This window comes from Heteronotia binoei, chromosome 6 (genome assembly GCF_032191835.1).
Source record: "Heteronotia binoei isolate CCM8104 ecotype False Entrance Well chromosome 6, APGP_CSIRO_Hbin_v1, whole genome shotgun sequence".
Lineage (NCBI taxonomy): Eukaryota > Metazoa > Chordata > Lepidosauria > Squamata > Gekkonidae > Heteronotia > Heteronotia binoei.
This window is the reverse complement of record NC_083228.1, coordinates 37,188,570-37,214,823: the sequence shown is the minus strand read 5'-3', so window position 1 is coordinate 37,214,823 and position 26,254 is coordinate 37,188,570. Positions and strand designations below refer to the sequence as shown.

Sequence of the window (26,254 nt, the reverse complement as noted above, 5' to 3'; positions counted from 1 at the left end):
TATATTAATATTGCATATATGCAATTTACACTTCAAATTAAGATTTTATTTGTACTTCTGCAACAAAGCAAGTATATCTGGATATAGGCGCACTGGAGCATCAAGGCCAAAGATATAATCCATATGTTCCCAGTCAGGAATATTCTTATAGAAAACTAAGTGAGACATTCGATGGAGCAACAGTTCTGTATCAGTTTTGTTTATAGCAATGTCCTTCCCACCACTCCATACAGCTGTTGGCACAGTCATATCTTCTATTCTGTAAAATGGTGGAGTGGTCTGTTGATGAAATGATCAAAAATTAATGTTTCCCATACCAATTAAATATGCCTGTCTTCTCATTTTTCATAGATATTTAGAGTGGAGGCCCAACAACCTTAGAATACTATTCTGAGTACATTTCTTTTTAAAAAATAATAATTTAAATGTTTACAATGTAAGTGTCTATTACATTTATTCTTTAAAACATTAGGAGGCATTTCTTAAGCGAAAAGCAATTAGAGTATCAAGTAAGTAAATCAAATATAAACTTGGAAGATTCATAGTACTGATATTTTTGATCTCAGATATGTAATGTGTTTTCAAGAAACATATTCTGTACCCTGCTTTAATTCACATGGTCTGGAAAAACAAAAGGCACCTGCTTCCTACCCATGAATAATATGGGGGGGGGGGCAATTTTGACCCCAGTTGCCCTTGAGAAATGAGATGAAAAGCTCTTGGAGGTAGTAGCTAGTCTATATGTCCCATAGGGCCTAACCAGCTGGGGCAGGCATAGAGGCTGTTATCTAAACCCACAAAGCCTTCCCACAAAGTAATTTGCTTGTTGGGTTTGTCTGCCCCCTCCCTTCATTACAGAAGTGTAGGATTAGCGAGTCACTTCAACAACCAAAGCTGAGAGGAGGGTCCTTCTCATATTCCTTTTTCATATTTCACGAATGGTCTATCGAGAGATTTTGTCCCAACCGGCTGGCAGCCTTGGCTGTGAGGCCAGAGGGACTCATTTGCCTCCCTGTGAGGAAGGGAGGAAGACAAGCAGGCCTGTTTGAGCCTGTGATTATGGGAGGGGTGGAGCTTGCTTTCTTAGCAGCAGCTCCTTCCCTGCTCTTGCCAGTTTCTGTCTGGTGATCGGCCCTCCCTCCAGCCCTGAATTTTATGTAGGCATTTGCTGGTCACCGCATGGTCTGAGGAGCTGGGTAGGAATTTTTGATCCCCATCTTATAGTCATAAATGTTGAGGGGGAGGGGGGTTCGCCTTCCCTACATAGTATGTCAGTGGATTGTGTAATTGGCTATAGGGGAGTTTTGTTAAATAGGGTGGTCACTTTAGTTCCGGCAGTTTTTTTGTGGTTGATGATCTTATGTGGCTAGGGGAGGACCAGAAAGCATCGCCTCTTGTGGATTAGGGGTCTGGCAGGACCAACCTTTGTGTTCACCTTTGTGTTTGACAATCCAGGGTGGGAGAATGCAAACTGTCCTTTGGGGATTACCTGGAAGGTTCCTTCCATTGAGGTGTACGGCTTGTGGTTGGACCTTCTCGGCTTTGCCTGCTTGCTTAGCTGGCCTGGTTGAAGCTGCGGTGTACAGCTCTGGCCAGGGGCTGGGTCACTCGCCTGTTGAATGGCAGGGAAGGTGTCTGTTGAGTCCCCTGGCCCTGACCAGGCCGTGGTTCTGGTTAATCCTTGCCAGTTATTATCTAAATTAAATAAAGTGGCCCTTAGTTTTATCCAACTTCTTTGTGTCTGACTCTTTATTCCAACTTCGGGGGCGATGATTAGTCCAGTTATACATCTACAGTTACCTATATAGAACTCATGATGCAGTGTGTTACCAGCATGCTCAAACAATTTGCAGTGCCAGGAAGAATTGTACAGCAAAGCAAGAATTTCTGTTGAAAAATCTGAACTTCCAACTACTTTCCAAAATAATCTTTCAAAATGTTTGACACATTCCCTTCCCATCATACACCCCATTCCTTACTGTGTTGTATACAGCTTTATTCTTGGATCCATAGTTGAAATATTTAAATTTGTTTGATCTTGCAATCTAAAAGGAGAGAAAAGAATTATTTGTGCCAGAAATTCCTCCAAGAAACAGCAACCAAACTAGATAGGGCATAAGAAACTTGTAAAGAGGAAGGATTTAAGATCTCTCTGCATGAAACATTAGTGAGGATCCCATTTCTGAGACCTTTCACTTTCATTTCATGAAAAATACCTATGATATTTCTTCAATATCAAGATAGTTTTCAATATATGCTCTGATAACTTATTTCATCCCTTTAAGTGAAAACTCCATTACAAAATAATATAATCACAGAATTGTATTTTACTTATTGAAAAACATTATTTGCCACATTTCCACCCAAATAAGGTGGAGCAGGGTTCCCAGTTTGCAGGGTTTAGATATGAATTTATCTTTTAGCTCTTAATATGTACAAACAGCAGTCTCTCAATGGCTCACAAGTCAGGACATACCCTTTTACTCCAGTATCCACCTATGCATACCATTTCTTCTTTTCCCTCTTCTAGAAGCCCCCATAGCCTTCCTCTTTCCCTGTTTCTTTCTGTCCCTCCTGCCCATCCAACAACCATTGCACCTTTATCTACATTCCTCTTCATCCTCCTTTTCCCTCCCTCTCAGCAGACTTTCCCCTTTTGCCCCCCCAGTCGGAATGAAGAGACAGACACAAAGTGTTGGGTATAAAAAACCGGGCCACTTTATTAAATAATTAATCAGCCTATAACTGGCAGGGATGGGACCTGAACGGGACAAGACCTGGGGTCACCCCCTGACCCCGCCTGGTACAAAGGGCGAGCCACCCTGCCCCCAGCACAAGCCCACCATATTCGGGTTGTAGCTGAGCGGCCAGGCCCCAGCCATTCTCCACCTGGGCTAGCATCAATCCCCCATGGAAAGATCCGCCCAGGTGAGGCTCTCCGTGATCTGCATTCCCCGCACTGAGCCGTGTAGCCCATCTGCGGTTCCTACAGACCACCCGCACCACTGGTGCTAGGCCATAGGTGCTCCCCTGAAAACACTATGGCCAAAACATCCTCCAGCCTGCGACCAAATTAAAACTCCTACTGCTAACACCTAATGCTACAAGGCAGTACAAGGTAGGCGAAAAACAACTCCACATGGGCCAATTATGTGAAGATGAAAACATTCCTACCTGGCCCCTAACAAGGTGACCGGTTGAAACCTGTACTGTCAAGGGAGGGTGGGTGGGCAGAGAGCCCAAAAGGAACTGAAGAGCTCTGGGTGGGGCCGGGGTTTATATAGCCCTGACGCCACACCCAGAAACAGACCCGGATGTACCGGGCCGAGCGTTCTGTTGCTCCCTCCTTCCGAGGGGGCAAAGACGGCCCCCAGCCTGAACGCCGGCGATGCCGGCTTGGCTGGGAAGGGCCGGGCCTTCTTCTCTTCCACCTATCTTTTCTTTTGTTCTCTGCACCCTTTGAACTTGTCAAGAGTACCTTGTTAACATCTCATACCTGTCACATACATACCAAAGAATAATGCAGGAAATAAATTTAACCTGGGACTTAAATTTGCTGTGAAATTAAATAGCTACTACATACTCAGAGACGTAGTATAAAGGAAAGCTCTGAGTGGTCCTTAGGAAAAAGGAGAAAAGTAAAAAGGACAGAAAGGACAGAGGTGACCAAACTGCAGCTCAGGAGCCACATGTGGCTCTTCCACACATATTGTGTGGCTCTCAAAGCCTCCACTGCCTCGTTGGTTGGCTAGGAGAAGGCATTTCTCACTTTAAATCACTCCTCCAAGCCAAGCCACCTGGCAACTTGGGGAATACATTTAAAGTTGCTTTCTTTCTATCTCTCCTTCCTCCATTTATTTCCCTTCCTTCCCTCTTTCCTTTCTTCCTTCCCCTCAAATATCTGATGTTTATTCTATGTGGCTCTTATGTTAAGCAAGTTTGGCTACCCCTGACCTAGGAAAACAAGTAGCAGCAATGTGAGATAATGCTGGGTTTTTTTTCATGTAAACCCAAATTTAGGATTTTTCCCCATCAAAGACAATTTTTAACTTCTTAATTTTTGTCACACCTTCACTTCATAAGTTTGACATTTAATTGTAATAAAGTGAGAATGTAATTGTTTCTCATGGAAATCTATAGAAACTAAAACAGGATACAACACTCAAAAGGAAGAAACCAAACAAGAAAACAAATTCAAGTTGTAAAGGAATAAAATTAACTGGAGTGTCACAACTGATCAGAAACACCAGTGTACAAATTAAAAATGTAATAATTTGAACTATGACACTCTTCTACATACTTTTACAGGTATTGATATAACACTGGTTCGTTACAGCTAGAAAATAATGTCACTGATAACTGGAAATGCAGACAACTAATATTTGAATTCTCTTTAAAAGATTAAAAAAGGAATGTTGCAGGCATTCACACAAAACTGAATGTTCGGTCTGACCTCTACATCTTAGATTGTAAAGTAAAAAGTGTTAAACTCTACCTGTCCCCAATGAGATACTGTTTTTACTGAAGTAAAATCAGGATAGATTCCAAGATATGAATCTGCTTGACTCTGGAAAATTAATAAGAATAAAATTGTGGAACCTGCTATACAGATAAAAGTGAATGAATAAATAAGTGCACAATCAAATCAGCAAGGGAGATTTACATCTAGAAGCACTTTTCTGAGTGCAGCAATATGGCTTCAAATACAAAAAATTGTGCTAGCCACCTGGAATGTTCACCTGGTGCTAGAGAACTGGCTAGTTTGATGGTCTGAATGATACCTTCCATCCAGAATCACTAGCTGTCCTTTTATTTAGTTGGATGTGAGGAAAACTAAACCCATGAGACTCAGCTGGAAGGCTTTTGTGCATTACTGCTGATGTTACTGAAAATGTGATAAAGTCTGGATTTCAGAGCTATTATATGAGTTATTTATTTTTATTTGGGAAAATAAATTGTTTTAACTAATCCCATCCTGAATCAAGGGATTTTACTACCAGTTACCTTCTGTTGTGGCTTTCAACCATGATCAATAATTGATTATTAACAGTAGGTTAACAGGATATTAACAGTAAATTACTTTTGTAAACTGCCCTGAGCCTGATAGGGCGGGGTATAAATAAAAAATTAAATTAAATTAAATTACCTTTGGATAGTGAGAAAATTTTCCTAATGAAGCTCTCCACAGTTGTATTAATTTGCTATTTTACAAGCTGACCATTGATTCCATGAAACCTTAATGTTTCTGCTGGATAAAGGAACTGCCCACAAATTTTTCCCCTAAGAAATGTTAAGCCCAAAAGAACATAGTAGTCTCAAGGACAGAATAAATACATGTCCAATATATCTGAGGGAATGTTTCTTTTCAAATAAGTGGATAACAATACCTAATGGTAGCTATTTATCAGTTACAATCCCTATAGTGTACCCTTTAACGAATGAATATTAGCAAAAATTCAAAGTCTAGCTTCTCAGTTTTAATTCAGCTACTTTGGAATTAATTAGTCCTTGGTCTATGATTACAGATGACATATTTGTGAATTTCTCGCATTGTGCAGGGGGGTGGGCTAGATGACCCTGGGGGGCTCTTCCAATTCTGTTATCTAACATAGCAGGTTGGATTGAAGCCTGGGGTGATTCCATGAAACCCACCACAGGCCCCATTGCCTGCTGCTTCTTGGAGCAATTGCAGAATAAAAAAATTAAAATGCAGCCTTGTTTACTTACCAGAAGTGGAAAAGAGTAATTGTAGGAACTGCTGAAAAATCTATGGTTTTACCTGTGGTTTAGCATAGAGTTTCCAGTCATTCCTGGTAAGAACTTCCAATAAGTACTTAAGGTTGCATTAAAAAAAAATTCCTAATGCCTCATGACAGGAGATTAATTATCTGATATGGGGAAGATGCTTAAGGCTCATAAGTGCATGGCTATATCTGAATCAGGCCAGACCAGAGTCATCCAGAATGTTTTTTCTCCATCAGTTGTTTGATGTTAAATGTGTTAATGGCATTCCTAAAGAACTGGTGGAATATTTAACTCTAATTATAGGTTTAAATATTGAAAAACTGATGCATACTGAAAACTTTGCAAGAAATGTGGAATTAGAAGAAAAAAGTTAAATAGAATATTATATAAAGACATATAACTGGTTATCTACTCTGTAATGTGTGTATCTTGTGTGTGTGTGAGAGAGAGAGAGTGAGTGAGTGTGTATAACATTTGCTGGTTTTTGGTGATTGGGAGAGTCTGTCTGTGAAGGCACTGAGCCTGCTTGCAGGAAGGGTGGGATACAAATTGAATAAAATAAATGAATGAATGGAAATAAACAATAGAGACCACTTACCACATTTAGATTTTTCTCATTAAATCCATAACTGAGGAAAATTGAGAAGAGACAAAGTCTGTCTATCACTGCATAGCTGCATGCCTTGGCAGTGAATGTTTTCATAGTATTACTCAAAAGTGAGTATTCTTTATTTCCCCATATAATCTGCAAAATAAAAATGCATATTTTATTGACGAGTGTTCTATTGGTAAGACCAAGGGATTTCTCAGTCCTGGCACCCTGCCCTCCTGTGCATATAAAAGCCTTCACTACTGCAAATTCTTCAGATAAATCACAAGAAGAGAGCCTAGATGATTGGGAAGGTCTGGTCTATTTGAAAAGGCTTCTAAGCCCATCTTTTTGTTTCAAACAATTTTTATTAGTAATATATGGTAATATACTCAATTTAATAACTACTTTTTCCCTCTATCCCATATATTACTTTCTACCTACCCCTCCCCCCGTTACTTGGCCCCCGCCAGTGTACTATACTTAAAACATTATTATTAAAGTACCCTTAATTAATAAAACCCAAAATTCATATCCTCCTCCCTCTTATATTTAGTCATTATCAAAAATTGCCCAATGTCCTTTTATTTTCCACTCTTTTTCTACGTATCTTCTGAACTTCTTCCACTCCATCTTAAATACTTCTAAATCATAGTCTCTTAAGGTTCTTGTTAACTTGTCCATTTCACTCCATGTCATAACTTTTACAATCCAATCCCATTTCTCTGGTATTTTTTCTTGCTTCCACAACTGTGCATACAATGTTCTAGCAGCTGAGAACAAGTACCAGATTAAAGTCCTATCTTCCTTTGGAAATGTTTCCATTTGTAATCACAACAGAAAAGTCTCTGGAACTTTGTTAAATTCGTAACCCAAGATCTTAGAAATCTCTTGTTGAATCATCTGCCAATACATTTTTGCTCTTTCACAAGTCCACCACATCTCTCTCTCTCTCGGCTTGGCTTCGCGAACGAAGATTTAAGAAGGGTGCAATAGTCCACGTTTGCTGCAGGCTCGCTGGTGGCTGACAAGACCAATGTGGGACAGGCAGGTCCGGCCACAGCAGCTGCAGGGAAAAGTCTGATTTAGGGTTGGTCCTGTAGCAGTGCAATTCTTCCTCAATCTCCTTTTGTCCTCAAGACCAGCTATGCGTGTGTTCTCAAAGGAAGAGACAGCCTGGTGGATGGTGTGCCTCCATGCTTTGTGATCTGAGGCTAGGTCAGACCACTGGTGATGGTTGATGTGACAGGTGCTAAGGGATTTCTTCAAGGAGTCCTTGTACCTCTTCTTTGGTGCCCCTCTATTTCGATGGCCGGCGGAGAGTTCGCCATACAGGGCAATCTTGGGAAGGCGGTGGTTTTCCATCCTAGAAATATGCCCTGCCCAGCGCAGCTGCGTCTTCAACAGCAGTGCCTCGATGCTGGTAACCTCTGCCCGCTTGAGGACTTCAGTGTTGGTCACAAAGTCACTCCAGTGGATGTTGAGGATGGTGCGAAGGCAGTGCTGATGAAAGCGCTCAAGGAGTCGCAGGTGATGACGGTATAAAACCCACGATTCGGAGCCATAGATGAGGGTTGTCATCAAAGAACCTTCATGTTTTCTACATTTCCAACACCTGTCCGGCATCTTGTTATTCATCTTTGCCAACTTTTTAGGAGTCATATACCATCTATACATCATCTTAAAACAGTTTTCTTTGATACTCTGACATGTTGAGAGTTTCATAGAGTTCTTCCACAAATATTCCCATGTATCCATCTGTATTTCTTTATTTACATTAATTGCCCACTTAATCATTTGAGGTTTCATTACTTCATCTTCTGTAGACCATTTTAAAAGTTTATAGATTTTCGAAATTAATTTTTCATTATCTCCAAGCAGAACTTTTTCGATTTCCATTTGTTCTTGTCTTATTCCTTCAGTTTTAATATCACTTTCCACCAAACTCTTTATTTGTTGCATTTGAAACCAATCATACTTATAATTCAGCTCCTCAACAGTTTTCAACTCTATTTTACTACTTTGTATTTTTAATAATTGATGGTATGATATCCATTTTCCTTCTCATAGCTCAGCTGTTATTTTAATTACTTCTGCAGGCACTATCCATAGTGGTTTACTCTCATCGCCATATTTCTTATACTTAAGAACATAAGAGAAGCCATGTTGGATCAGGCCAATGGCCCATCCAGTCCAACACTCTGTGTCACACAGTGGCAAAAAAATTTACATATACACACACACTGTGGCTAATAGCCACTGATGGACCTGTGTTCCATATTTTTATCTAAACCCCTCTTGAAGGTGGCCATGCTTCTGGCTGCCACCACCTCCTGTGGCAGTGAATTCCACATGTTAGTCACCCTTTGGGTGAAGAAGTACTTCCTTTTATCCGTTTTAAACTGTCTGCTCAGCAATTTCATCGAATGCCCACGAGTTCTTGTATTGTGAGAAAGGGAGAAAAGTACTTCTTTCTCTACTTTCTCCATCCCATGCATTATCTTGTAAACCTCTATCATGTCACCCCACAGTCGACGTTTCTCCAAGCTAAAGAGTCCCAAGCGTTTCAACCTTTCTTCATAGGGAAAGTGCTCCAGCCCTTTAATCATTCTAGTTGCCCTTTTCTGGACTTTCTCCAATGCTATAATATCCTTTTTGAGGTGCGGCGACCAGAACTGCACACAGTACTCCAAATGAGACCGCACCATCGATTTATACAGGGGCATTATGATACTGGCTGGTTTGTTTTCAATTCCCTTCCTAATAATTCCCAGCATGGCGTTGGCCTTTTTTATTGCAAACGCACACTGTCTTGACATTTTCAGTGAGTTATCTACCACGACCCCAAGATCTCTCTCTTGGTCAGTCTCTGCCAGTTCACACCCCATCAACTTGTATTTGTAGCTGGGATTCTTGGCCCCAATGTGCATTACTTTGCACTTGGCCACATTGAACCACATCTGCCACGTCGACGCCCACTCACCCAGCCTCAACAGATCCCTTTGGATTTCCTCACAATCCTCTCTGGTTCTCACCACCCTGAACAATTTAGTGTCATCCGCAAACTTGGCCACTTCACTGCTCACTCCCAACTCTAAATCATTTATGAACAAGTTAAAGAGCATGGGACCCAGTACCGAGCCCTGCGGCACCCCACTGCTTACCGTCCTCCACTGCGAAGACTGCCCATTTATACTCACTCTCTGCTTCCTATTACTCAGCCAGTTTTTGATCCACAAGAGAACCTGTCCTTTTACTCCATGACTCTCAAGCTTTCTAAGGAGCCTTTGATGAGGAACTTTATCAAAAGCTTTCTGGAAGTCAAGGTAAACATCTATCGGGTCTCCTTTGTCCACATGTTTGTTCACCCCCTCAAAGAAATGTAACAGGTTAGTGAGGCAAGATCTTCCCTTGCAGAACCCATGCTAAGTCTTCCTCAATAACCCGTGTTCATCAATGTGCCTACTCATTCTGTCCTTGATAATGGTTTCTACCAACTTTCCCGGTATTGAAGTCAGACTGACTGGCCTGTAATTTCCCGGATCTCCTCTGGAACCCTTTTTAAAGATGGGGGTGACATTTGCTACCTTCCAGTCCTCAGGAACGGAGGCAGATTTCATCCAGATATTTAGCAGATTACGTCTTATGTAATGGTGAGAGAAAAAAACATCCATCTTTTTCTTCCCATAGTACATATAAGCGTGCCAGCCGAATTTATTTCCATTACTTTCTAGCGTTAAAAGTTTTTTATTCAATAACGTCACCCAATCTTTTATCCACACCAAACAAACTGCTTCATGATATAGTCTTAAATCTGGTAGTTGGAATCCTCCTCTTTCTTTAGCATCTGTTAAAACTTTCATTTTAATCCTTGGTTTCTTTCCAGCCCATACAAATTCTGAAATCTTTCTTTGCCATTTATTAAATTGTTTGCTGTCTTTCACAATCGGGATAGTTTGGAATAAATACAGTATTCTCAGCAAAATGTTCATCTTAATTGCAGCTATTCTCCCAAGCAATGACAAATTAAGCTTGTTCCATTTTATCATATCTTCATCCATTTTATGCCATAACTTTTCATAATTATTTTTAAACAAATCAATGTTCTTCATTGTTATTTCCACACCCAGATATTTTACTTTTGAGGTAACCTCACATCCTGTTAAAATCTGCAATTCCTTTTATTTACTTGCATATTTTTACATAAAAGTTTTGATTTTTCCTTATTAACATAAAATCCCGCCATTTCTCCAAAATTTTGTATTTTAGCTTACAACAAAGGAGTTACTTGTGTAGAATTTTCATTTATAAACATTATGTCATCTGCAAATGCTCTATATTTATAGGTAAAACCTTTAATTCTTATTCCTTTTATTTTTTCTTCATCTTGTATTTGCAGAAAAACAGAGAAAGTAAAATTATTAAAAAAATTGTGGCTGATGGGAAAGAGATGGTGGACCAAGAAGGAATAAAAAGAGAATTTTTAAAGTATTATGCTAATTTATTTAAGGGTGTTAAAGTAAAGAAAGAAAGGATTGAAACGTATTTGCAAAAAATTAAAATAGCACCCTTAACTGAATATATGTAAAAAATTTTGAATGATCCAATTGAAAAAATAGAAATTGAAGCAGCGATTAATGTAATGAAATCTGGAAAGGCACCTGGACCATTATTAAATAATGACTATAAGATATACACAAGAATCCTGGCAGAATGGCTTAAACAATATTTAATAAATTTCATAAAGGAAGATCAGGCGGGTTTTCTTCCCAAAAGGCAAATAAGAGACAATATTAGAACTGTTGTAAATATTGTGGAATATTATGAAAGACATCCAGAGAAAGAAGTTGCATTAGTTTTTGTGGATGCAGAGAAAGCTCTTGATAATCTGAACTGGGACTTTATGTTTGTAGTAATGGAAAAAATAAAGTTGGGGGAAAACTTTATAAGAATGATAAAGGCAATATATACTGAACAACGTGCAAGGTTATGTATAAATGCAGATCTCACTGATAAAATGAAAATTAGCAAAGGTACAAGACAAGGTTGTCCGCTTTCGCCATTGTTGTTTATAATGACTCTTGAAATTTTATTGGCTTTAAGCCCAACTTCATGGTCCATGCATGGACGACATGTCAGTTCTTAAAATGGAAATGATTAAGTTTTCAATATCCAGGCAGTATGTTCGACAAGGATGTATATTGTCACCCTGCTTATATAATTTATATGCAAAGTACATCATGTGGAATACTGGCCTGGATGAAGCTCAAACTGGAATTAAGATTGCCGGGAAAAACATCAACAACCTCAGATATGCAGATGACACCACTCTAATGGCAGAAAGTGAGGAGAACCTAAAGAACCTCTTGTTAAGGGTGAAAGAGGAGAGCACAAAAGTAGGCTTGAAACTCAACATCAAAAAAACTAAGATCATGGCATCTGGCCCCATACACCTTGGCAAATAGAAGGGGAAGACATGGAAGTAGTGACAGACTTCACATTTCTGGGATCCAAGATCACTGCAGCCATGAAATTCTGGGATCCAAGATCACTGTAGCTATGAAATTAAAAGACATTTGCTCCTTGGGAGGACAGCTATGGCGAACCTGGGCAGTATAATAAAAAGTAGAGACATCACCCTGCCAACAAAAGTCTATAGTCAAAGCGATGGTATTCCCAGTAGTATTGTATGGCTGTGAGAGCTGGGCCATATGGAAGGCAGAGCACAGAAGAATAGATGCTTTTGAGATGTGGTGCTGGAGAAGACTTTTGAGAGTCCCTTGGATTGCAAGAAGATCAAATCAGTCAGTCCTAAGGGAAATCAACCCATACTGTTCACTGGAAGGTCAGGTGCTGAAGCTGAAACTCAAATACTTTGGCCACCAAATGAGAAGAGAGCACTCCCTGGAGAAGATCCTGATGCTAGGAAAGATAGAAGGCAAAAGAAGAAGGGGACGGCAAAAGATGAGATGGTTGGACAGTGTTACTGATGTAACAAACACGAATTTGAGCAGACTTCAGAGGATGGTGGAAGACAGGAGGGCCTGGCGTGACTTTGTCCATGGGGTCGCAAAGAGTCGGACTCGACTGTGCGACTGAACAACAACAATATAATTATAACATAGTATTATTATATATAATAATATAACTATTTATATATCATAATATGGTCATATCATTATATGGCCTTATGATATTTTATTTAATTAGGGTTATATGGTCTAAAGCTTTAGGTGTGACTATAATTACAAATATAATTAGGTGAGGATATAATTATAGTTATTAAAATTATCATTATTAAAAGGATTATTACTGGAACAAACATACATATTATTATTATTCAAAGACCTCCATACAAAGATTGGCAATTTTTGGAGCCATTGAACAACCTGTGTCTGGAAATGGGGGTGGTACCTGGATGCAGGGCTTTTTTGTAGCACAAACTCCTTTCCATATTAGACTACAGCCTCCTGATGTAGCCAATCCTCCAAGAGCTTACAGGGCTCTTCTTACAGACATTTTTTATGGTCTAGACACATAGTAAAGAAGCCCTGGATACATTTCACCAGGCATTCAATGACTTCCACCCCACCACCAACCTGACAATGAACCAGTCTACACAAGAAATACATTTTCTGGACACCACTGTTAAAACACACAATGGATGCATAGAAACTACCTTATACTGGAAACCTACTGACCGACAAACATACCTGCATGCCTCCAGCTACCATCCCAAACATTCCAAATGATCCATTGTATACAGCCAGGCTCTACGCTACAGCTGCATTTGCTCCAAGCCTGCTGACAGAGATTCTCACCTGAGGGATCTACAACAAACCTTTTTGGAACTACCCACCTGATGAAATCAGGAAACAGATTAACAAAGCCAGAATGATACCCAGAGAAAACCTGTTACAAGACAAACCCAAAAAAGACAATAACAGAACACCACTAGTGGTGTTTTTCAGGGCAGTTACAATCTAGAGTGTGAAATAATCAATACAGTATGCTTCGACAACTCTATCTATCTGCTAATGGACTGCGTCCCAGGAAATCTGGACCTGGCATTGCAAGCTGTGGCAGGTTGGCTTAGGCTGAGTGGGTTGAAGCTAAACCTGACAAAGACAGAGGTCCTTTGCATGGGTCGCGGCGCTCTGGGAGGAGAAATTCCTCTCCCAGTTTTTGACGGCATGCCACTGAAAGCGGCGCACCGAGTCAGGAGCTTGGGAGTTCTACTGGAGCCTTCATTATCAATGGAGGCCCAGATAGCAGCCACTGCCAAGTCAGTGTTTTTTCATCTGAAGCGGGCAAGGCAGTTGGCTCCCTTCCTAGAGCGTCGGGACCTAGCAACAGTGATCCATGCAATGGTCACCTCAAGATTGGATTACTGTAATGCCCTCTACATGGGGCTGCCTCTGTGCCAAACCCGGAAGCTGCAGCTGGTGCAGAATGCAGCGGCTAGGCTGTTATTAGGGCTCCCGAAGTGGGAGCACATACAGCCGGGGCTGTGCGGACTGCACTGGCTGCCAGTTGAGTACCGGGTTCATTACAAAGTGCTGGTTATCACCTTTAAAGCCCTATATGGTCGAGGACCTGCCTACCTGAAGGACCGTCTCTCCCCATATGAACCCCAGAGAGCACTGAGGTCAGCGAGGAAGAACCAACTGACTATCCCCGAGCCGAAGGAGGCAAAATTAAAGAATACTCATATACAGGCCTTCTCTATCGCAGCTCCACACCTATGGAACCAGCTCCCAGAAGAAATGCAGGCCCTGCGGAGCCTTGAACAGTTCCGCAGGGCCTGCAAGACCATCCTCTTCAGGATGCCCTTTACCTGATTGAATACTGATGGATTCACCTTAAGTGATTTCTGCCATCATACTTACATGTAACAGAATAGCACCAAAATGTTAATTTTAAATCAGAATGTTTTAAGTTGATTGTTGATTTTAAATTTATGTATAACCTATTGTATGGATTGATATGTTGTTTGCCGCCCTAAGCCTGCTTCGGCAAGGAGGGAGGGATATAAATAAACTGTTGTTATTATTATTGTTGTTGTTGTTGTTGTTGTTATTATTATATAACTCTACAGCCATAAGTGAAACAATACTAGTCAGCCAGTAAAATAATGTAAATGTAAGTGAAATACTTACTCTTCTGAAATTTTCAGGCATTACAAAGAGTTCATAAGCAAGCCCCTTGCTGTTCACCAGGCTGTACGAAGGAGCTAATGCAATGAAGAGCTTGACTTTTTGAGCAATCTCTGGCATGGCTGAAAAGGCAATCAGACCTGGAAGGAAGGAAGGAAGGAAGGAAGGAAGGAAGGAAGGAAGGAAGGAAGGAAGGAAGGAAGGAAGGAAGGAAGGAAGGAAGGAAGGAAGGAAGGAAGGGAGGGAGGGAGGGAGGGAGGGAGGGGGGAGGGGAGGGGAGGAGAGGGGAGGAGAGGAGAGGAGAGGAGAGGAGAGGAGAGGAGAGGAGAGGAGAGGAGAAAAGAGGGGAGGGGAGGGGAGGAGAGGGGAGGAGAGGAGAGGAGAGGAGAGGAGAGGAGAGGAGAGGAGAGGAGAGGAGAGGAGAGGAGAGGAGAGGAGAGGAAATTAGTTTTTGGCCATTCCTAATAAATGTTAATTGGATCTGTGGGCACAGATGCATTGGACAAACATCTACACAGCTACATCAGGCTGGGGCAGGGACCTCAGCCTGTAAGACGGAGTGCATGTTATTTGGATTGTTGAGTGAGATGGGATACCCTCCTACCCACAATATGGCACTGCATGTGTCATTACCAGCATCTGTCATTACCAGTGTGTGAGTGATTCAACTGGATGAAAACAACTTGTGGGCTTGCATTGGCATTGACTTAGTGCATAGGGCAGAGGCAGATCTGCTAATGGTAAGAAAAGAGCTCACAGCTGTGACCACCTTCTGGTCTTATTGGCTTGAATGGTGCTCTTGACATGGAGCCCTCTCCCCAGCAAGGGTCAATGTGGCAAGGAGAAAAATGACTAACAGGCTGCACATGGGGAGGGGGCGCATAGGATCTGCCATCGAATCATTTTGCATCAACTGCCAGCCCTGTTTATACCTGACAGCATCTCTCTGTCTCACTGGGGATGGATATATGATTGCATGGTATTTGGGATAGCCTATGGGACTGGTTACAGCTTTAGGAGCTTTGGTGGGAACCAGTCCCAGCTCTTGCAGCATGGGGCCAGATGCATTATCAGGAATGCTGGCCTGCATGCGCATTTTCCTGAGTATGGGGATCCTTATAAGGGATTTTGAGTCGAGGGATTCAAGGAATGTGCCCTGGCAAACCACTTAGTGGTGGTTGTCCTTGGGGGATCCAGTGACCTGTCATCTCATGATTCTTACAGCCATAGCTGGTGGGCTAAAGTGGCCTGAAGATCATAGCTATAACCAATGAAGTTGTGGCCAATTTACTCTACTTTATTCAAACCAGGTGGTATTTAAATTCAGTCATAAAATGGGTTAATGGGACATGGGTAGTAAAGGAACTTCCTTCACCTTTTGGCAACCTCTCCCACATTCTCCTCTTGGCACTGTCTGCGAACATCAAATGCTCTAATAGGTAAGGGCATTTTAGCTGTCAAGTGGACATGTAAACTGTTCAATTTTTATTTGCTGGGCTTGCAGTTCAAAAGACAGATTATCCATACACATCTGGTGATTACTGGACTCAGAGTTAATTGTGCAGAGTTAAAATCATAGATTACATTTGATAAACATCCCCCCAATTGCTGGTATGAGACATGAAAATCAACAATAGCAGACACTCATACAAGAGTTCATCCACTAAAGATGAAGATGGAGAGTCAGGAAGTTTCTGGACAAAAGGATGTCACACCACCTATAGTTGTATGATTTCACTAAGTAAGGAGGTTAATGATGAGCCCTTAAATGCTTTTAACTTTCTGTAATAAATACATGTATTTTTGGTTATGATTTTATTTTAAATTCTGCTTTTAATTTTTGGTCCTTATTGTATATTAACTAGGATCTTGACAACAGCCATGATACTTCTAAAAAGGATTAAACAAATGTGTGGAAAGTTACTTAGTCACTCTTCGCCATGATTACAAATGAAAGCTGTATTAGTTTTATCCCATTCTTCTTCCAAGAAATCCAGGGGTACACATAGCTTTCCTTTCTTTTCCTCCACTTTGCTCAACCACCACCAAAAAAGCCTGTGAGATAGGATAGGCTGAGAGAGAAAGTCTCCCAAAGTCACCCAATAAGCTTAATGTCTGAGTGGCAGTAGCTGAGTCTGAAATTACAGAAGATGAAGAAACACATGACTCTCACACTCATGATCTTACTAGGTACATTTGAGCAGTCAGTGTTAGAAACTGAATGCTGGACTAGACGGATCATGGTAAAGGAATTCTAATGGTAATAATGATAAGAACCCTCTATCCATTAAAAGGTGACAACCCAATTCTGATATCTGTGTCTGGTTATATTAAAGATAAAGGTAATCCCCTGTGCAAGCACCAGTCGTTTCAGACTCTGGGGTGACATCGCATCATGACATTTTCACAGCAGACTTTTAATGGGGTGGTTTGCCATTGCCTTCCCCAGTCATCTACACTTTACCCCCAGCAAACCACTCTGCGCCACGGGGCTCTTTATTTGGTTGTATTACAAAGTCCTAAATTTAAACTTTGTTTCCATAGAATAGAGTCCAGTGGCACCTTTAAAACCAACAAAGTTTTATTAAAGGTATGAGAAGTGTGCCCAGTTGCCCACCCTGTAGTTCTAAATGGGTTCTTCTTCACTAGTCCCCTTGTATAAAACAGGACAGAAGAATTAAACTTGTTTGTTATATCCTTCTTAACATACCTAATGAACCACCCTGTCCATGGCCAATGTAACATAATCCATCTCGCTCAGTTTCCTGCAGGATGAAGTTTATTGCTGCTGGAACATCATACATCCCCATTTCATGAAAACTAAAATAAAAAGACACACATAATATAGCTAAAATTATTTCTGTTTACACAATAGTACACCAACTGATATTAAAATCCTGTTTGAAGGATAGCTGTTGTTCTAAGAGAATAGTTAAAAATGAAGAATAATGATATTTTCTTTTTAAAAAAAACCTAAAATACAAAGACACACAGACACTAGCATGCAGTAAAACCCTCCAAACAGAATTCATGCTCTATAAAGGCGACGCCACTGAAAAGAGAAAGTAAAGAAGGTTTGCATCATGAAAACTAAAATACAAAGACACACATATAGAGCTAAAATTATTTCTGTTTACACAATAGTACATCATCTGATATGAAAATCCTGATGTTTGAAAATCCTGATGTTTAAAATCCTGTTGTTCTAAGAGAATAGTTGAAAATGAAGAATAATATGTTCTTTTTTTAAAAAAAATAATATCAATATTATAATAAACTATTAAAAACAATCCCATTAGATTACTTGCTTGAGATACACTTTATGGGTTTTCAGTGACATATTTTCTTTTATGTCTAAGGGCCCATATTTTTAAACTACTATTAAATATAAGGGGGAGGGTTTTGCTTACATTTTAATTTCACCTAGGAGATATCAAATGCCAAAATGGCTTTAGAAAAACTTTCATACAGACACTAGCATGCAATAAAACCCTCCAGACAGAATTCATGCTCTATAAAGAGGATGCCACTGAAAAGAGAAAGAAAAAGAAGGTTTGCATCTCTTTCATCAAAGAAGTTAATATTCAGGAAGGTGGAGAGCTACTGCTTTCTTTTTAACAACTGAACTACTGAAGCAGTTAACTTCCATCACACTCCTCAGGGCATAACTACATGATATATGTGGCACATGGTGGGTCATGGGTGTGCAACCGGACTCACAGTCAGACATACCTCACCCCAATTTTCATCAGCAGTATATACTTATACGTGTTGAAGAAGAACTGTTTAGACTTGTATTGCAAATAATAGTTTAGTAAAATGTTTTATAATGAAAGATAAAGATGGTAAAATATATGGAGAACTCTATACTTGCAGGTAGAACGAATTGGATATTTTGTTCGGAGGTAGATTTAAAACTGATATATTTGTATTTTTCTTTTTCCCCCTGCTTTTCCCATTCAGTATAAATGATGCCTGATGGGCTTTTCTTCTCTTTTTTCTAGCTCCACGTGAAAAAAGGGGCAAAATTCCTCCTGACACCTTTCTTTTTTTTTTTTTTTCAAGTTTACCAAGTTTATTACACCCAAGTGCAAATACAGTACAACAAATAAAAACACAAATACATACAAATACATATAATACACACCCAAACTTCTTCCACCCCACAAACATACTCCCAAACATCCCGGGTACGAACAGAGATTCATTTATAATGTCCTATTATTCCCATATTAGTCCTTTACTTTTTACCCAACAATATATTGGTTCCCAAGTCTCTTTACATTTTTGTATATTGCCTTCACGTAACCTTGTCGTCATTAGGTCCGACTCCACCGCCTCCATAAGTTTGACAATAAATTCTTCTCTAGAAGGAATTTGAGGCGTCTTCCAATATTTAGCAAATAATAATCTAGCAACAGTCACAATATACATTAATACCTTAATCGTTTTTGGTGGAAGATTCTCTCGACAGATATTTAAAAGAAATAGTTCTGGGGAGTGACGTAGCTTAATTTTTAGAATCTTTTGGATCCACATATTAATTGACACCCAATATTTTTTGGCAATCTCACAGTTCCACCAAATGTGAAATAATGAACCTTTAGTCTTTTTACATTTCCAACATTTGTTGGAGTAACTGGGATATATTTTCGCTAGTCGGTCTGGTGTTAAGTACCAGCGGTAAATCATTTTGTATATATTTTCCTTAAACAAAGCCGACGTAGTTAATTTTATGTTTCGTTTCCATATTTGTTCCCAGTCGTCCAAGCTAATATTAAACCCAAAGTCTCTTAACCACTTTATCCAAGATTCCTTGACTACCTCTCCCTGCATTTTCTCCCGTAGTAACCATTCATAGATTTTGGAGACTAGTTTCTGGTCTGTCAGAATAATTTGGTCAAGATCATTTAGTTTCTTAGTAAACCCTTTTTCTTTATCTTTTTGATAACTTACTTGTATTTGACATTTCAGCCACCAATCTAATTGGGTCATTTCTTCCGATTTCAAGTTGTTCTGTTCATCTAATAGATTTTGATAGTCATTTAGGTTATTCCAATCATAAAGATTGGGATGAGTGTGAGCCTCCACTGGTGATAACCACAGTGGGGTATAGGAATAGAACTTTCTAATGTCCATCCAAGCCCTAAAAAGGGATTTCCTTATTTCGTGCCTCCAAAATAGACTATTTGGTGTGGGGTTTTGGTACCAAAGATATCCATGCCACCCTCTCCCCACTCCTGACACCTTTCAGTTGACAACAATGGGCTGGAAGAAAAACAAAGTCCTTCTTCCCCCTTTTAATATCTTTTTACCATCTTTATCTTTCATTATAAAACATTTTTACTAAACTATTATTTGCAATACAAGTCTAAACAGTTCTTCTTCAACATGTATAAGTATAAACAAGTCAGAGCAGTCTCAACACAGAACTAGCTGCTTTGGCTTAACCATGTTAAAAACACAGACTAGTTTGTTAGTTTAACACTATCCTCATTAACATAGACACAAAAAATTCATATCTTTATCCTTAAGAAGCTAAAAGAAAAATACAACATAGTATTTTGTCTATCTCAATATAAACAGTTTCTCCTGGGAGACATACTAAAGACAAATCTGCCAGTTTACATAACAACTGTGCTGTCTGCCTTTTTAACAATTAGTCCACCTCTTATATCCCTATTGGGCTAGGAAAACCAACTTATTATGACCCAAAAATAAAAATCACATGCCTGTTCTTACTGAGAGTTCCATACCCAACTACCTACCAAGATAAGAACATTTAAAGAAGCCCTTCTTACTAAAAAGAAATCTATCTCCTGATTTGTAACTAATATGCACCTTCTCTCTACTTAACATGGTCTGTGACCAATATCTTTATCCTTGACAGATTAGAAATAGAGCACAATAATTTATCTATCTTATTATAGACAATTTCTTCAAACAAACATATTAGGAGGAGATCTACTAATTAACAAAATAATTACAATATCTACCTTCTTAACAGTTATAGATTAACTTGTAGGATTACCCATATCAATAACAAACATAAAAAATTAATATCATTATCTGTTAAAGACAAGTTCACCAATTTGTCAAGTAATTACGCTATCTGCCTTCTTAAAAGTTAATTGAAGTTAACTATTTTTACACAAAATTCTTTTCAAAGACTTTTTAGTCCTTTAACTTTTATATGCATATTGTTTTAAACAAGACAACTTATTATAGCCCCCCCCCAAAAAAAAAACAAAAAAGGAAAAAGAAATCTCACTTAACCTTCTAATATCACATATCAGATTTTCTTACAAAGTCCATGTCCAGCTATCCACTGAGAAAAATCTAATTCAGGAGGCTCTTCTTTCTGAAAATTTCCACATCATGATTTTCTGGTTAAAATGCATCTTCTTACTTCTTAATGCAGTCATCCTTCTCAAAGAAAGTGAGAAAAATTCCACAGCCTTTGTTTCTCTCAACCTTACTTGAATCAGTCTCCATTTCCAGTCTTCTTTTTTAACTACGCCATAGGGTTTCATTTTAATTTTCTTTTGTTAGTTTCCCAACAGGTCGCTCTCCCATTTCAATTCCACAGACATCACTGAGTTCTCTTTAGCATTCTGCTCATGTAGATTTGAGATTTTGCTAGCTTTCAGCACAAAAGCTCCCATTTGCTTCTTAACCAAGTCTGTCAATAAACCAAGATCTTGCTCAGAGATCTTAAGAGATCTTAAAAGATGCTTAAAATATCTTTTTTGATAAAAAAAAAATTCGCTTAGCAAACCCATTTTTCTCTGTCAGCAAACTCAGTCCATTAATCCAGATTGAAAAGTAGCTCAGAGTTCCAGATAGCCCACCCTTCCCAGTCTCCTGCAACTGGAGTTTTAGATGTTAGCGTATGAATTTCAAATCAGACAACAAGGAGAAGTCTCTCTAACAAGTATCTCATTTTGTTCAGACTGTATTACAGCCGAATAATAGTCTCTTTAACAAATATCCAATTCTAATCTAGGTTGATTTAAGTATCCATATTCAGATTAATTCAAATTGTTTCCAGTATTTAGAGATGTTCTTTAGCTTTTCATGGCCTCATTCACAGGGAAATTAGAGGTATCGACCTCTTTCCCTTCCTTTGAACTGCCACTTCATTGAAATGTAAAAATGACCCATTAGCCATTGGCAACTGAAAGCCGACTTACTTGCATTGTAGCATAGTCATGCTTGAGATAGAAGGGTGATAGATCAAAAGTTTATTGAAGAGAAGAAAAGCAAGTGATCGGGTGTTCACCTCTTGCTGCTGTAATGATGATCACGACAGGGAGACCTTCGGGGCATACAGAAAGAACAGGAGCAACTGCCTTAGCGCCCCTGTCTTGCTGTAAAAGCCCCATGCCAAAAAGAGACCCCCTCCAGGGCCTCTTTGGGGGTGACACATTCGTGGCACCCCTCCCGCTGCCTGATTCAGGGGAGCCGCAAGCAGGAGAGCTCACGGATCCGACTGAGAACTGTTATTCAGGTAGATTTTTTATTGTATTCTTTTGAGTCTTTCAAGAATTCTTTAGATAAAGTTGTTGTCTTTTCTTTGTCTGGTTTTACTTCTACTTTTTGACCTCCCTCTAGTGATTTATAGAACTGTCTTTGGTTACTCTGGAATTGGAAGTTTTGGCTCTACAGCTGGATCCTACTGTTGTACCTCTTGATCTTCTTGGATATTGCAGCAATTCCTTGTTTGATTTCTTCTGCAACGTAACCTATTGTTTTTATACTTAGCAGATATTTCTTCCTGAGGTTTGCTTTTCTTCTTTCATTCTCTAGCTTCCTTTCTTTTAATTCTTCTAAGACTGAATGACATTTCTTAATTTCCCCCCTAATCTTATTTGTAAATTATTATTCTTATACAATTAGCACCTCACATCTCTTATAGCATACAGAAAAAACCAAACAAAATTATGTCTCAGTGTTGCTTTCTTTTGGGACATTTATGTAAATATTTGAGTGTAGGAATTTTAAAAAAGGAAGATAACAGTTGAGTAGGAGAGTTTACAAGTAACGGTCACAGAGCCATGCAGCCAGAGTACCCCAAGGCAAACATGTCACCAGATTCTTGAATGAGGATCAAAAGAAAGAATCTGAATCTAAAGAAAGCTACCAGGATTGAAGCACTTCTGTCAGATCAAAAGACAATGTACAATCACTGAGTGCATTCACACACACTAAATAACACACTCGCAGCTGGATTTTTACTGTGTAAGAATGGCAAAATCCACTTGCAAATGGTCACCATGTGAAAGCGCCCACTATTGATGCATATTTCAAAGACAGAAGTACAGGATCAGTTTGCATTTGGCAATCCATTCAAGTGATCAATCTCTGTCTAAATTTACCTGAAATTCCAAAATTCTTCTTCATAAGTTGAAAGGTTCTGGTGTCTTCTAGACCAGGTGGTTCCCCTGCTATTTAGTATCCAGACATCATAGCCAGCATCTGCAAGAACAAATCCCAGGCTATTGCTGGGAAGATTTGCAATCCAGGATCTACCTTCAAGTGATAAACCATGTTGCAATAGCACAGTAAGCTTAGTCCCTGGAAAGGAAGGAAGAAAGGAGAGAGGACATTTGATAACTGGAGGATAGACACATGTATATACAGCAAAAATTGGTATTTTTGACCCAGATATATTGGATAAAAATGGTATTCCAAGTTCCTGAGTTCCATATACCAGAAAGGTATTCATATCCCATTTCATCCTGTGTTTCTAATATTTTTCAGCTCCATTATTCCCTATGGGAGTACTTTCAAAAGGCCTGAGGAAGTTGTTTTAAAGGTATTGGCACAAAAGATGCTGGAGAGCTGCTGGTCCTTTCAAGAACTCCCAAATTTCAAGTCAATTGGACCAAGTGGTCCAGTTCTCTGGACTCCAGAACAAGGTGCTCCCTAGCTATCCTCCATTATTTGCTATGTAAGGGGGCATGAAAAATGTAAAACCTGAAAATCTCCCCCCCCCCTACCCATAGGAAGACTATTGTTTGAGAATCTGAATCTACATAAAATGTAAAAATCCACACACACACAAAATGAAGTGACACAAACCAACCACAGCAAATAATGAACTTTTTTAAAACAACAGAAACACTTGAAACTGAACACAAAAGCACAGGAAAGGTGCAAATGCCATTCCCTGCAAATGTCTACTCCCACTATTTCCAGTTAATCACCAATATTTCTGTGATTTTTCAGGACCCATTTTTGGTACCCCAAAAAATCCTGGATACCGAAATATATTCCCAAAATACTGATAGGGTATTTTTCAGATATATATTTGATGTGATTATATCCAAGTACACACCTATATAGACATGCTTTATAGTATTCTTTTTGACATGTACATCATCAAGATGCATACTGTAGTGTTTCTTATTCAGTTGTTCCCTACCTAACAAATATGGTGATATTCTATGGGAAGAGCCTTTGTGTTTGCCTCTCTTAATAAGATCTTTTGCATGTGCACGTATGCGTGCACACATGTATTAATGTTGTGGAATCTTTCAAACTAGGTGACTACAATATTGTGAGGAGAAACTATAAATCAGAAGAAAAGAGAGTGTGGAGAAATGAACCTGTTGGGCCTAAGCGTATATACCTTCCCTTTTTTTTTCATGCCATCGGTATAAAGCAGCTTCTTCCAGTCTGTTCTTGCCTCCTGTAATTATATGATATTGCACTATACATGCACTCTCTCAGTTTCCAATTCTTGTTTGGAGTACCAGCTTAAATAATCATTTCACAATTTACGTGTAATGCAAACTGTGGTTTGCCCGACACCTGAGAGGAAACCAAGGCATTTGAAGGGAAGAGGAAGGAGAAAGGAAAGAAGAAGCATTTAAGATCAGTGTGCAACTTGATGGCGAAATTATGTTTTGTCACCACATCTGAACCAGACCACAGTCAACATATTTGGGATCAGGAAAAGGGAATGTAACAGGAGCAATTCCCCCCCTGAACAGTACCTTGAATCAATTATACAAAACTCCAAAATAATTTTTAATACCATTATCCCCTTTATTCCCAGGACCATTTATTCCATAAGGAATTCTGTTTATCTGCAGGTAGTAGCCATCATCTGTTAGTATTTCATATTCTTCACTGGGGTAATTCCAGTATTGGATTATTTCATCCTATAAATAAAAATTTGCCATTTACAAAGAAGTTGGAAGTTCTTCAAAGTATCCTGGGACAAGAACATTGTCAGGTTAAACATTACACTGGAATTGATTACAAATCTGCCTATTTCAATTCACATTTCAAAAGGTTGTTTTAGTAGCTGGTATAAAACAATATTTACAATGTGACTTCCGCTCAAATCTCACCTCAACCATGTTTCACAAGTAACTTTAGACGACCTCAGTATCAGCCTTGTATTTAAAGTATGATGGTAACAATGAGGCATGTTGCAAACTTCAGCATTAATATAATCACTAGGAGAAATTGCTGTGTTCTAACTCCCTCATTTATTAATATATATATTCAGGGCTTTTTTGTAGCAGGGCAGTGTGAGAATGCCCCCGGGAATGTCCCCACTAACAGGTGCCCAAATCTGCTGACAGGAGTGGTTCCTTTAACTGAGTGGAGAGTGTGCTCATGAAACTGAGTGCAACTCCTGTGGGCCACCCTTTTTCACTTCCCTGCCTGAGATGGACACTGGACTCCACCCTTGCCCCCGCCAAATGCCCTCTGATTGGTTTCAGCAGCTCTGCCCATCATAGTGTTGCTGCCTCTAGCAATGCCTCCACTGACCACCGTGGCACAGTTGCTATAGAGAGTTGCCTGGTTACAAACAGAAAACACTGCTGGCCACTGCATAAATTATAACCTTAAGGAAAAGACTAGCACTTCTATAGTCATATGGTGGCCAGCAGGTGTGCCTCAGGATTGCTCTCTTAAGTAACCCCCCTTTTTCCTGTATTGTTAAAAAAAAATTTCTGTTCTTTCATAAATAATATATACATGGAAAAAGAGAAAGAATGTTCACAATTGGTTTTGTGAACTTCTCAGCATCTCCAGTCAACACAATCCAATCAGTTTGTTGATACATGAAAAATAAGCAACTTACAACAGACATGAATTCTTGAGGATTCAGATGTCTCTTGATTCTGAATTCTTCAGCATTTATAGCATGTAGCATCAGGCATCCTAGTACCAGAAACAGCCACATCTTTGATCCGAATCAATCAATATCAGCACTGTCAAAAAGAAATACAGCACCTATGCTTATTCCTTAGAGTAGAAGACTTAAGGGGAAACATCAAGAACAACAGAGAAAAAGTGACATTATAGAGATGTAAAATACTATAAACAGATAAAACAGATTAGAATTAGGGATACCTACTCCAAAATCAATCAAATTAGCCTGGAGGGGCTGTTTATTATTTGCTTATTTATTGTTAAATTTCTATCCCACCCTCTCTGCAAGTGGACTCAGGGCAGCTAACAATCATTTCTATAATACAGTTGGGTCTATGTCTGTTTCACATAGGATTATAGGGCTACATCACAGACAGTTTCAGTATAAAACCAGTTGGATCTACTTTCAGGTGAATTTTTCCAATATGGAAATATTAAAAAATGCTGGTTCCAGAGATGTGCAATACAGATCAGGAAAGAATTACACTGTCTCAATAGTTAGCCAACACCAACAATACTTCTTGTGCCTCTCTTTATCCTGGCAGGAGCAAATCTTGCAAAGTTCTCTCACTTCTAATAGCATAAAAGG

General features: G+C 39.3%; 1 protein-coding gene across 1 annotated transcript; it reads right to left on the bottom strand.

The window, feature by feature from the left end:
- Positions 1-19: 19 nt before the first annotated feature.
- On the bottom strand, positions 20-25,696 carry LOC132573658 (lysosomal acid lipase/cholesteryl ester hydrolase-like). Its single transcript, XM_060241283.1, has 9 exons — positions 25,595-25,696; positions 24,533-24,659; positions 22,869-23,067; positions 17,201-17,310; positions 14,494-14,630; positions 6,344-6,490; positions 4,496-4,567; positions 1,980-2,045; positions 20-279 (listed from the first exon to the last, which is right to left on the bottom strand). Exons 1-9 carry the CDS (start codon positions 25,694-25,696, stop codon positions 46-48), a joined length of 1,194 nt encoding a protein of 397 aa, XP_060097266.1. The 3' UTR covers positions 20-45.
- Positions 25,697-26,254: the final 558 nt, after the last annotated feature.